Source organism: Xenopus laevis, chromosome 5S, assembly GCF_017654675.1.
Source record: "Xenopus laevis strain J_2021 chromosome 5S, Xenopus_laevis_v10.1, whole genome shotgun sequence".
In the NCBI taxonomy this organism is placed as follows: domain Eukaryota; kingdom Metazoa; phylum Chordata; class Amphibia; order Anura; family Pipidae; genus Xenopus; species Xenopus laevis.
This window is the reverse complement of record NC_054380.1, coordinates 114073171-114087001: the sequence shown is the minus strand read 5'-3', so window position 1 is coordinate 114087001 and position 13831 is coordinate 114073171. Positions and strand designations below refer to the sequence as shown.

General features: G+C 42.0%; 1 protein-coding gene across 1 annotated transcript in view; it reads left to right on the top strand.

The window, feature by feature from the left end:
* Positions 1–228: 228 nt before the first annotated feature.
* ngef.S (neuronal guanine nucleotide exchange factor S homeolog) overlaps positions 229–13831 on the top strand; it is a 73809-nt gene continuing 60206 nt past the window's right edge. Inside the window, exons 1-2 of the mRNA XM_018265843.2 lie at positions 229–331; positions 12533–12887. Of these exons, the coding sequence (XP_018121332.1) occupies positions 12608–12887 (280 nt within the window). The 5' untranslated portion in view covers positions 229–331; positions 12533–12607. The remainder of the gene's footprint in view (positions 332–12532; positions 12888–13831) is intronic.

Genomic DNA, 13831 nt, shown 5'->3' with positions numbered 1-13831 from the left:
ATATATATATATATATATATATATATATATGTGTTTAAGTTTTATTTCTTTGGGCTCTCATTCCTTTGTACGTACACAGGGAGTGGTTGTGCAAATAGGCCATAGGAATGCGGCATCACTTTTGTCACATTTATAGGGAGTGACCAAGTGTTCTAAACAGTCACAGGTACTGTCCCTTTAACTGGCATTCCCTAGTGCACAGGAACGCAACACAAATAGCAAGAGACCTTTGGTACCTGAGGACTGACTATTTGGAATAAAGGTCGCAAAGAACCAAACTAGATATATGCTTTAGTCTATGGAAGCGAGGAAAGGAGCACATTACTTACAGGTACCTGCCCAATCTGAATTGGAGTATTTATTCTGGGAGGAAATAGCAGGGCTCTGCTGTATGGGAGATATGTGTCAGGGCACTGGGACAGACTGATATACTAGAGGACTGCTTGGCAGAGAGTCAAACTGTAACAGGGCACTGCTAGGGGATCAAACTGTGAGAGGGCACTGCCTACTCAAAAGTGACCTGCTTGTAAATCACACTGTATCAGGGCACACTGTGCTGAGGTTTTGGGGCTTTCACAGTGTTTGGGCACCTTTCTGGGGATCACATTGTTAGAGGGCAGTGGTGTTCGCATAATTCTGTGTCAGGGCACTGCTGTTGGTATACACTGTGATGGCACTACTGTGGGGACCACACTGTAAGGGGCTATTGCTGTGGGGCTTACACAATAATATGGCACGGCTATGGGGATCACACTTGAGAGGGAGCAACTGGCATCCACATTGTGATAGGGAATTGCTGGGGATCACACCATGATAGGTCACAGTGTAATGGTGAAGCAGAGAGACTGTTCTGATTACTGGTAAGAAAGGGCCTTAGCAGCTTTATATGTGTATAGAGGGGTTTTATGTTGCTACCATAGCTAATTATCCAAGGGCGCCAATCTATTTGGTTTTATCTGTGTACTGTCACTTACTACATGTGCTGGCAAAGTCTAATAAGCAAGCAGCATTTTTACTAATATCGGCTGAAAAAATGTTCTTTGAGCTGACCCATTAATCATTGTTTTTAAAATCGTCTTCCTTTCAATGCTAATTCTGTTTCACATTTAAATTGCTGTCTAATTCCTGGGTAAAAAAAAAAAAAAAGTTGGTGAAGTTGTTATTGTTTTTCATTTTATGTGAGTATAAAGGCCATTGATATTCTGAGACAATTTACAGTGGGTAACATGTTTCTATTTGGTTGGTGCTTCCTTTTGTCAAGTATTCTATGAGCATTTCTTGTGCCTGTTATTCCTAAACCCTCCCTGCAGCCTGTGTTTGCAACTACAGTATTCTTTTATTTACTGTTGTTTCCCCATTTAATTGTGCTGAGATTTTTCTATACTGTGTAACTACACTGTACAGATTCGATTTGGTAACTTTGAATAGTTTGGTGAGATATTTCTAACGGTAAGGCCACACTGGGCGTTTTGGGGGAGATTTGGTCGCCTGGCGACTAATCGCCTCGTCTTTGCGGCGACCAATCTCCCTAAACTCTGTGCCGGCTAAAATGAAAAATCACCGGTGCAAATCACATGCGGCGATCCGAAGTCGTCTGAAGTTTGAGGCAACTTCGGGCGACTTCGGAAAACGAACCGGCGCGTGTGATTAGCGCCGGGGAATTTTAATTTTAGCTGGCGCAGAGTGAGGGAAGGGAAGTGAGGAGTGTTTGAAAACTGTATTCTTCTCTCCTAGTCCCAGTGCCCTAATTATATGCAATAATCTGTTATGTGAAAGCTTTCACAATAGCTAAATATATCACCTTAACTGCATAGCTTTGATCCAGTTTGCAGCTAATCAGACTAGTTTGGCACACCCACTTCTTTATGAAGCTTTGCTGGCCTCCTGTAAGCGTATGTGCACTCTTTTGTGTTATACAGGAAGTATCTCTGGGTTAGAGATGCACAAAAGACTCCCAAACATGTGCTGCTCCCTTGTATACACTAAAGAAAGGTTTTCTTTCTGATATGCCTGAAGAATGTCCTCTGGCAGATACTCATGTAGACTTTCATCGAGCTACATGTTGCTTACCAGCCCCTTGGATGTTGCTCCCAGTGACCCTTAAGAAGAAGCAAATGCTTAATAAAGAAAACCCTACCCCCCTACCCTACATAGACCCCCTCCCCAGCCTAGCTGCCCCTCCGGACAAATGCCCCTAACTCTTTACTTACCCCTTCGTGCAGAGTCTGTCCAGCTGAGGTCACAGGTGCCATCTGTCCAGCTTCGGGAATCTTCGGAATGAGACTTGCGCTTCAGCAATTTTCGTGAGTTTCAGCGCATGCACAGTTGTTGCAAAAACTGCTCCAACTGCGTATGCGCCGATTCGCCGGTCTTATTCCGAAGATTACCGAAGAGAAGAAGATGTCGCCCGTGAACTCTGCTGGACAGAATCTGCACGAAGGGGTAAGTAAAGAGTTAGGGGCAGCTAGGCTGGGGGGGAGGGGGTCTATGTAGGGTAGGGTCTTTTTTTATTAAGGATTTGTTTCTCCTTTAAAGCAGGAATTTGGGTTTGAATTTCTGACTTGGAGGCACATTTTGGTTGCATAAAACTACATGTACTGCCAGTCCACATAGGGGCTACCAAAGAGCCAATAAGAGCCTTTATTTATTCCCCCAGGAACTTTCTCATGCTTGTGTTGTCCTCAACTCTTTTTACAATTGATTGTGGCTCACAGGTAAAAAAAGGTTGGGGATCTCTTATATAGCATGCAAACAGTTAGTGGTGAGCCTTCCTGAATGTTATTCCTAGTCTGATCATAGGCAAGATCATAAGATAAACAGGGAATTAAAAAAAAACTGATAAAACGTGTAAGAGAAAAGATTTGGAAAATCCATTACAGTCACTGAAAACTGTCAAAACACCCCTGTTTATTCAGAAACCAGCTACAGTACAACATCAAGTTCTCATGTAAACTCTTGCTCTTTGAGCACCAGATTGTCACCGGGATTGGGGTATCGTTTGTAAGGTGTTTTTGTCAGTTAGTCTCTCTGTGCAACGAATAGTAAAGCTTTGCCATTGAACAGGTTTATATTTACCAAATATAATTTTATTCTCGTCAGTGAAGGCATTATATAATGTGTTTTTTATTGTCTGTTTACTCTGGCAATTGTATATGATCAACATAAGATATAGACATAGATAATGCTGGACCATTAGTGCATGGAGTGATAAAGTACAGTGTTCCAGATTGTCTCCCAGCTATTGACTAGCTAGTGTAAAGCTGTCAAACTAAGAAGCTGTGCAGAAGACCAATTAGTCATGGTATAAAATATCAGGAACAGATCTCAGTATATAACTGGTTATAGGCAAGCCTTCTGGGTCTTACAGCGGGCTATAGGTGTACCCAAAGATGCAAATGGTTGGATATTTATCCCCTTGGCTTACATGTGGCAAGGTTTAATATCATTTTCCTGACTGATGTTTATTTCAGGGTGGAATATTTTGACATTTTTTTTACAAAGTACCCAACCCTAGCAAAAAGAAGTGTTCAATATCCTTTTAGCTTTGAAGCGTAAAGGAATGTTTGATTACAACGTTTTGAATTATAAAAAACGACATGCTTACTGGAGCATTGTTCAAGTCTAAATTAAATGTGCAAAATAATGATCCAGGAAACTGACAACAGCTCTTAGAATGAATGAAAGCACGAAGCAAATCAGAGCTACTTGAGACTCATCCACTATTATTTAGATTCTATATGGCCCCTAGCTTGCCCTTGGATTTTACAGAATCCTTTTGGAAAACATCATTGTCATGTAAGTATTATTTTATATTTGGTACATGATCATTCTCCTGTTATATACTGTAGAAGAAGTTATTTTGTGTACTTCGACTAGGGAATAGTCCAAAGTCGTTTCGAATTTGAAAAAAATTAAAAAATTCGAATATAGAAATTTATCATGTACTGTCTCTTCGACTTCGACTATTCGCCATCTAAAACCTGCCGAATTGCTGTTTTAGCCTATGGGGGACCTCCTAGAACTTGGAGTCAATTGGTGGACTTTGAAAAATGTAAGTTTTTTGGGGGGAAAAACTTCGAATCAAATTCGATCAAATGCGATATTCCTTGGATTCATACGATTCGAATTCGGCCAAATATGGACCTATTCGATCAAAAAAAACTTTGACTTAATTTTGGTTGGTCTCTTTGAATTCGAATTTCAACGTTTTTTCAATTCGAAATACGACCCTTGATGAATTTGCCCCTAAATGGTAGTGTGTTGGGCCCCTCTTTAATAGAAGGATTTGGGGATTTTTGTGGGTAATAAGCTGTGTAACTGTAGCAGTGTTATTCAGTGGCTACTAAAACAAATAAAGTACTGTCTTGCATAAAAAAGTACATTAACCTGATGGATGAAAACATAATTTGACTCTTTATAGATTTCTAGTAAGGCCTCAACTTCAGTAGGCAACTTGGTTTGGGCTCTAGTCCTTAAGAAGGATATTAATCAGTTGGAAAGAGTGAAGAGATGTGCAACTAAACTGTAAAAGGGAATGTAAAAATTAAACTATGAGGAAAGACCATCAAAGCTGGCTTTGTTTTCGCTGGAGAAAAGATGCTTGTGAGGGGACATGATTACTCTTTACAACTACATTAGAGGACATTATAGACACATAACAGTGGGTCAAAGAACCAGAGGTCACCCCCTTAAACTTGGGGAACTGAATTTTTATTTGTAAAGCAAAGGTAGTGGGTTATGGTTATGGTGATTATGTCAATGTCTTGAGCTTGATGCCTATTTGTCTTTTTTTCAACCCAAATTAACTATGTAACTATGAGTTGTTTGAAACTTGAGCATGGCATGTAAGTACCCACAGCATGCCCTGACTGTGTTGTGCATGTTTGCCAACAACGAGTATAGCAAAAGGCAGTGCAAGGCTGATCCTAGCAGACCCAGGGCCGCTCCGGCCATGAGGCAAGGTGAGAATCTTGCCTCAGGCGGCACGGAGCGGCCAGTTACCAGGGGCGGCAAAAAGCCGCCTCTGGTAACTTTGAAGGAAAACTATACCCCCAAACAATGTAGGTCTCTATTAAAAGATACCGAGTAAAACAGCTCATGTGTAAAACCCTGCTTCATGTAAATGAACCATTATCATAATAATATACTTTTCTAGTAGTATGTGCCATTGGGTAATCATAAATAGAAAATTGCCATTTTAAAAAATAAGGGCTGTCCCCTGAGATCGTAAGATTCACTGTGCTCACATACAAACCACATGTAAGGTCACATGAGCCAATTAACAGACAGAGTTCTGCCTTTTGCTTCCTCACTTCTTCCTGTTACAGTTAGTGTTGTAGTATTTCTGGTCAGGTGATCTCTGAGGCAGCACAGATAGAGTCACGAAATGGTGGTTCAAGGCAAGAGATGTAAAAGGGCAATATTTATGTAAATATATATTCCAGTTTGGTAAGATTCTTTAATATGTCATTCAATTTGATATAAACTATCTGTTGCTTAAGTATTCATTTTTGGGGTATAGTTTTCCTTTAAGAGCCGAATTTCCGTTTTTTAAAACGGAAATTCGGCTCTTCTAGCGCAGTGAGCGCAATAGCGCTCACTGCACTAGCGAGGCGGCATTGGGGCTGCTGCCTCAGGCGGCAGCAGCCCCTGAAACGTGCCTGAGCAGACCGTAATATTTGGAAATGAAAGGGAATGCTATGTATATACATAATTGCCAAACATCCCTGACTGAAATGTAGAGAGCAAAATGCCAACCCCACAATGCACCCAGCAACCCTATCTTTGTTTTCCCAAAGATTAACACTTCATAGTAAATGGCACAGTGAGGAAGAACCTGACTGATGTGCAGGACTCTGACTAGCATGCCATTCTCATGGTGCTTCTATGAGCACTAGTGATGGGCGAAACGCCGGCGCCCGTTTTTGACGCCGGCACCCGTTTTTTCGAAAAAACTGACGCCAGCGCCAAAAACGGGCGCTGGCGTCAGTTTTTTCGAAAAAAAAAATTTGACGCCGGCGAATTTTTGGCGTAAATTTTCGCAGGCGTTTCGCAAATTTATTCGCTGGCGGCGAAACGCGAAAATTCGCCGCGAATTCGCGCCTGGCGAATAAATTCGCCCATCACTAATGAGCACCTGTGGCTATAAGTGAATCGGCAGTCCTCTGCTTATCATCTGCTCAAGGCAAACATTAAGTGCATAGCTCCCTTATTCTCTAGATCAGAGATCTCCAACCTTTTCTACCCGTGAGCCACATTCAAATGTCAATAAAGTTGGGGCACAACACAAGCATGAAACATGTTCTTAGGATGAACCAATAGGGCTATTTGTTAGCCCCGATGTGGACTAGCAGCTAACAAGATGCTCTGTTTGTCAGTATACCTGAATTTTATGCAACTACAACTTGCCTCCAAGCCAGGAATTCAAAAATAAGCACCTGTTTTGAGGAGCAAAATCCAAGAGGTTGGTGAGCAAGCCACTTTTTGGGGATCACTGTTCTAGATTGATGTACTCTATATTTTGCAGTGGATGCACTTTCACAGGAGCTTGGAATGCAGCAGTTCCATGGCTAGCCCCAATAGTTCTGTGTATTTATACTAGAGTGCACTGTTTTGCACCCTGTAGTCTACATATTGCTTGGTCTGCAAATGATAAATAGTGATATCCCATCAGCCCAAAAAATAAGGAAAAGTCTATGCTTTGCCACAAGGCCATATTGGGGAAAGTACAGGTAGTTAAATAGTTTGAAACAATTTAGGGCCTTCAATAATGTGAACAGTAGAGCTTGAAGGACTTCATTTGGATTGTTGGGGTTAAGGTGGAAACCCCAATTGACACAGATCCACAGTGCTCAGCAGTTTGGCAGGGAATAAGCATTTGTCTAAGAAAGAGCCCATCAATTTTGCCTGGCCTGCTTTGGATGTTTTTTGCTTTAGAGAAACGCCAACCCCACACTCCCCACATGTGTAAAAACCCTTCCAGTGTCTCCCTTCCTGATCTCTCTTAGGCACTTAAAGAGACCAACACAACTGAACACATTATCATTGTAAGTAAAGCTACTTGTCCCATGTTATTGGGTGGGGCAGAAATGACTGCCTCAGGGTGGTACTGCCTGGTGAAAGACTATTTAGCTTTTAGTGATCACCAAAAATGCCTTGTCAGTGATCCTATCACCTTTCTGAATGCGTATGCTGATCTCCTAAAAAGAATAGAGGGTTGAAGAAGAGAGAATATGGTAGAGCACAGTGATTTCATCTGATCACAAGGCATGACACAATACAAATAATATAGGAATACTCATAATTTTACTGAATCTATTTTTAACTGTAATTTTCCAATATTATACCTGTCAACATTGGGGTGTGTCTGATTTTCTTAACTATCATTACACTATCATTACATTGTAAGTGTTAGTTATTTGGTTAAAGAGAACACTAAGAATGTAGTCAAAATGAAACTGATTTGCAGGGCTGTATTTAAAAATAGTTCACCCCAGGCCACTCGCTCACACCCCCTCCACCCCTGACCTACTTGCACAGCCCCAGTTCTCTTGAGACTTCTTCATCATATGTCTCCATATTATTCTTATTGGTCTCCAAGTCACCTCTGCACTCATTTATTATTACATGTGAAATTTTTCATCCATACAGGCCATGATTTATATGAGTGCTTTTAGCTTCATTGCTACATGGCACTTTTCAGTTGCTTTAGAGCAGTGTTTGTCGGACTTATTCACTTCAAGCTCAACTTTCAGGTCCAAAGATGGTCAAGGCTCCACTTGACCCCTGTTGAGGTTAAAGATATTGTAAAATATTGGTGTAATAGTCATTTAGCCATAATTACAAAAATATCTGGCATAGTAACTTATTTTCTACCCCAAATCTTAATCTGGCCTTCAAGATGGATATCAGGTGTTCCTAGTAGAGATTATTGGCAGGGGAGAAGGATGACATTTTTTACTGGGCAAGCTGCCAAAGGGTATCTTGCCATGGGAGAACTTATAAATATATACTTCTACATGGCTCTTGGCCTTATTTTAGGATAGAGAAACCTCCCTAAATGTTATTTTCTGCCTATCCTAACTGGCCTTCAGACTGAGCACCCTCATCACTACTACCAGACTCACAGTTTTGGAACTGCTGCTTTAAGGTGGCCATACACGGATAGATCCGCTCGTTTGGCGATGTCTCCAAACGAGCGGATCTCCCTCCGATATGCCCACCTTGAGGTGGGCAATATCGGGCTGATCCGATCGTGGGCCCTAGGGCCCAACGATCGGATCCTAGCGTTCGCCAAACGGGCGGTCGGATCGCGGGACCGCATCAACGAACAGATGCGGCCGCGATCCGACGAGATTTTTAACCCCCATCCGATCGAGATCTGGCCGACTTTCGGCCAGATCTCGATCGGGGAAGCCCGTCGGGGGCCCCCATACACGGGCCAATAAGCTGCCGACTTGGTCTGTCGGCAGCTTTTATCGGCCCGTGTATGGCCACCTTTAGACTTCCATTTGTAGTGACAATACACCTCTACCATCCACCAAAATGTTATTCTTTCCTTTTCTATCATAGAAATATCTGACTCCACCTCTTGCACATACAGTTTAGTTGTAATTTATTCCACACTTTTTTGCTTACTTGTTGACATTTATATTTTTGAAGGAGGGATCTCTCTGCTTCTTTGTTGTCAACAAAATGATTTCTACCCTAAGAGTATGATTATCAAAACTTTGAAACTTCAAACAAAATAAAAAAACGAGTGCTACCTCTGAACTGATTACTAGCTATCTCAATGCACGGATAGCACTAGAGTCATGAATCCTCTCTAAACAGATTTGTTATTCAGATCAGTCAATTTCCAACCAAACTATATGACTTAAAAGTGCCCCTCCCCAACTGAGTCATTAGCCAATCAGACTCTGGTTGATCAAGCAAAAGGAAACTTGGAGTAACATATGACCCAATTAGGTGTATTTGTGATGTCATTTCCTGAACTGGAGCCACACAAGGCCTCAATTCTGTGAAGATATCAATAGGGATGTAGCGAACGTCGGAAAAAAAGTTCGCGAACATATTCGCGAACTTGCGCAAAAACGCGAGCGGTTCGCGAACGGTTCGCGAACCCCATAGACTTCAATGGGAAGGCGAACTTTAACATCTAAAAAAAAAATTTCTGGCCAGAAAAATGATTTTAAAGTTGTTTAAAGGGTGCAACGACCTGGACAGTGGCATGCCAGAGGGGGATCAAGGGCAAAAATGTATCTGAAAAATCTGCCTGTGTGTGCTTGGAAGAGATAGTGTAGGGGGAGAGCTGTTAGTGATTTCAGGGACAGATGATAGTAAGTTTGCTGGCTAGTAATCTGCTTGATACTGCTCTGTATTGGAGGGACAGAAGTCTGCAGGGATTTGAGGGACATTTTAGCTTAGGTAGCTTTGCTGGCTAGTAATCTACTGTTCTCTTTAAACAACTGCCATACGTTGACCTTGTAGGCATTGTTTGCCCAGTTTTTTTGGACGCAGCCACTGAAGCACAGTTGCCAGAAAAAATATGCCATATAAATGCTGAAAATAGTCATTTTTCGCCATACGTTGACCTTGTAGACATTGTTTGCCCAGTTTTTTTGGTTGCAGCCACTGAAGCACAGTTGCCAGAAAAAATATGCCATATAAATGCTGAAAATAGTCATTTTTCGCCATACGTTGACCTTGTAGACATTGTTTGCCCAGTTTTTTTGGTTGCAGCCACTGAAGCACAGTTGCCAGAAAAAATATGCCATATAAATGCTGAAAATAGTCATTAAAACACACATTAAAAAAATCCCACACTGCTGACTTTTTGGAAGTGTGCGATCTGGCGGTAACAGTAGAAGTTGGCGGCATTGGCGGCAATGGCGGGTGCGTTGGCCGGCTGAACACAGGTGCCGATACATGTTGTTGCCCTACTGATCCCTGCGGGCTGTCCTCCCTGCTTCTTCTAAGTCTTATTCTCCTACTGCCTCTCTGACTCTCCGTCTCTCCATCTGAACTACCCTCCTCTTGCTCTCTTCTACTAGGCACCCACAAAACATCAATCTCCTCATCATCATTCTCCTCAGATGCATCAATTTCTTCTGACACATCACAGAAGGAAGCAGCAGCGGGGACCTCCTCCTCATCACTCATTATGTCCATCTCTGTCGTGTTCTCTGCCAGAATTAAATCTGGTGTAAGGTCCTCATCTCCTTCATCTTCTTCTGGCAATAATGGTTGCGCATTACTCAGTTCAAGAAACTCATGGGAAAATAACTCCTCTGACCCCAGTGAAGAAGGGGCACCGGTGGTGGAGGAAGTGTTACGTGGGGTGGCCATAGCAGTGGAGGATGAGGAGGATGTTGTGGTAAAGTTAGAAACGGTAGAGGATGGGGTGTGCTGTGTAAGCCAGTCAACTACCTCTTCAGCATTTTGGGAGTTCAGGGTCATTGGCTTTTTAAAACTGGGCAATTTGCTAGGGCCACAGGATTGCATAGCAGCACGGCCCCTAGCACGGCCTCTGCGTGGCGGCCTGCCTTTGCCTGGCATTATTTTTTAAAAAACAACAACAACAACAAAAACTCAGTTGGTTTTTCTGGAAACGATAATACACACAGCTAGATGGCGGGTTGAAGAAAACACTGTGCAAATAATGCCTACAAGGTCAACGTATACACTACTACAGCGGTGGATACGGATTACGTAAAATATATTATGGCTGCTTGAAAAAAGTCACTCCGGTGTTTTTTCTGGAGACGGTAATATTATGGATATTTAGACAGAATGTGAACAAGGTCACACAGCTAGATGGCGGGTTGAAGAAAACACTGTGCAAATAATGCCTACAAGGTCAACGTATACACTACTACAGCGGTGGATACGGATTACGTAAAATATATTATGGCTGCTTGAAAAAAGTCACTCCGGTGTTTTTTCTGGAGACGGTAATATTATGGATATTTAGACAGAATGTGAACAAGGTCACACAGCTAGATGGCGGGTTGAAGAAAACAGTGTGCAAATAATGCCTACAAGGTCAACGTATACACTACTACAGCGGTGGATACGGATTACGTAAAATATATTATGGCTGCTTGAAAAAAGTCACTCCGGTGTTTTTTCTGGAGACGGTAATATTATGGATATTTAGACAGAATGTGAACAAGGTCACACAGCTAGATGGCGGGTTGAAGAAAACACTGTGCAAATAATGCCTACAGGGCAAATAATGCCTAAAAGGTCAACTTATACACTACTACAGCGGTAGTAAAATAAAAAAAAGTAAAATAAAAAAAAATGAATATTAAAAAAAAAAAATTAAAGTTGGTGCTGCTGAACTACTAGGAGCAGCAGATTAGCACACCAGTCCCACTCCCCAACACTGCTAGACTAATAGCACTGGGCTCTTATAGTAGTAGTAGTAGTAGTAGTAAAACAACAAAAAAATAAATAAAAGCAGTCCTTACAAGGACTACTGTTATTGCAGCAGTCAGCAGATGAGATCAGAAGCAGGACAGCTGCCCACTGCAGCTACATACAGAGCACTGCAGTAGAAGGTAGATTACTAGCCAGCAAAGCTACCTAAGCTAAAATGTCCCTCAAACCCCTGCAGACTTCTGTCCCTCCAATAACAGAGCAGTATCAAAACGATTACTAGCCAGCAAACTTTCAACTGTCCCTGAAATCACTAACAGGCAGCAGCTCTCTCCCTACACTATCTCTTCAGCACACACAGGCAGAGTGAAAAAACGCTGCAGGGCTTCGGTTTTTATAGGGAAGGGGAGTGGTCCAGGGGAGAGCTTCCTGATTGGCTGCCATGTACCTGCTGGTCTGGGGTGAGAGGGCAAAAAAAAGCGCCAACAATGGCGAACCCAAAATGGCGAACGTCGCGCGACGTTCGCGAACTTCCGGCGAGCGCGAACACCCGATGTTCGCGCGAACAAGTTCGCCGGCGAACAGTTCGCGACATCTCTAGATATCAATTGATCCATTGATTGCCATCCAAGTGCCTGCACAAACTGGCTAATATCCATCCATCGTCCTGCAGGCAGTACAAAATCTAAATGTCATTATTTTTAAGAAAGTGTAATATAGCAAACACCATTTTCTTTCTGTTGACCCATAACATGGAAAAAAACACAAATAATATAATTCTAGTTGTGCCTTAACAACTTCTTGGGTCGTAAAAAAATTGCGATAAGCACCAAGATTTTTCACATTGCATGGAAATAAATACAACAAGGGGGTATTATATATGAGATTGGGGGTGTCCCTTTAAACTGCTAAAATAGAGCTTGAACACTTGGGAAGTGCACATAGGCTCAGTTGTGGAAACACTTCCCCGATGAATACTATCCTTGTAATCCAAAAACAGATAGGGGGTCACCATTAGGAGTAACATGTTGTACAAACTGTCAGTAGGCAGATCTTGCAAACACTGATATTGAATAACCTTTTAAACAAGAACAATATAGAAAGGGAAAAAATTGTGTTTTGTAATATGACAGATTTTCTATCATGCCAGGTTCCCCAGTTACCAGGAATGAAGTAATATGAGTTGACTAGAGGTTACCCATTACTTGCATCCTTTGGCGAGGAAATGAGGCGTTTTATGAGAGATACTCTTACTCAATCCAGAGATGGTAGAATGGGGCGAGATACACTTACAGCCTCTTCAATCATTAATATGCATGAACCTCAGATCAAGAATGAGGAAGAAAGTGAAGATGAAACCCAGATGGATGCGTCTGACAGTCAGACCCGGCACATGCCCATCCGTCGGAACTCTCGATTCTACAGATCAATGAGGGTACGGAACAGGCATCGGAGGGACAGACTGAGCAGCAGGGAAGGAATGGAAATTGACTCCCAAACTAATGGTGAGTGCAGCCAGTTTACAGCATTTAGTTATAACCAGAGTGCAATCCTCTTTTTTACCAGAATCATAACTCTACACCTGATGTAGACAGGCTACAGGCCTCCCCATAACATTGCATTTGAACCTTAAAGCATCCTAGCAATGGTACAATCCTACAATGATACATTTTCTTGTTCCTTATCATGAAATGTGTTTCATTACTATTTGGAAAATGTTGCAGATCATCTTCAAAGCATCTGACCAGAATGGAGCTCTAGGTCTCTTCTCATGGGGGACAGTTTGCAGTTGATATTTCTGGTAGCAAGTAAGATGAACATGACCTTTTCCCAGGCCATATTATTTACAATTCTGGCACTGCCAGCTCCCAAAAACAGTGTCTGAAACTACCCCTCCTAGACTTGCATTGAAATAGCCTGACAATTGCTGGCACAATCATACTGCTTAATTTGTTGTGCTGGTAGATCAAAACCTACCTTTTGGACTGCAAGTGTAAAGGGTCATCATGTGGCTGCCTAGGAATTCTGCAAATTCAGCAAAATGCATTGAAATATTGCAGCAGTCTCCTCTTTTCACTAGAGACCAGGGACCAGTTGTGGCCTGTTTGCCCATGAATACACATTCATTGTGCCAAGTGATGTTACCAACGCACCTTAAATTTTGCTTTCGATTTTCCCTCCTGACAGAATGTGCTTAGTGAACAGATTTTGTAGGTTTACCAGTAATAAGTCTTTGAGTAATTCTGCTGCCCAGCAATCTAAAGTGATCTGCAATCTGTTATATATCTCCTTTTGTGTAGTCTGAATGCCTGCTCATAGATACTATACCTCAGGCTTGTGAAATTTTAATTTATCACCATCCAGGAGTGGCTTAATTTAAAGGAGAAAGAAAGCTAAAAGCTATTGCCAACAGATTAGCCACAATAGTGCAAGCTAGAACACTATATTT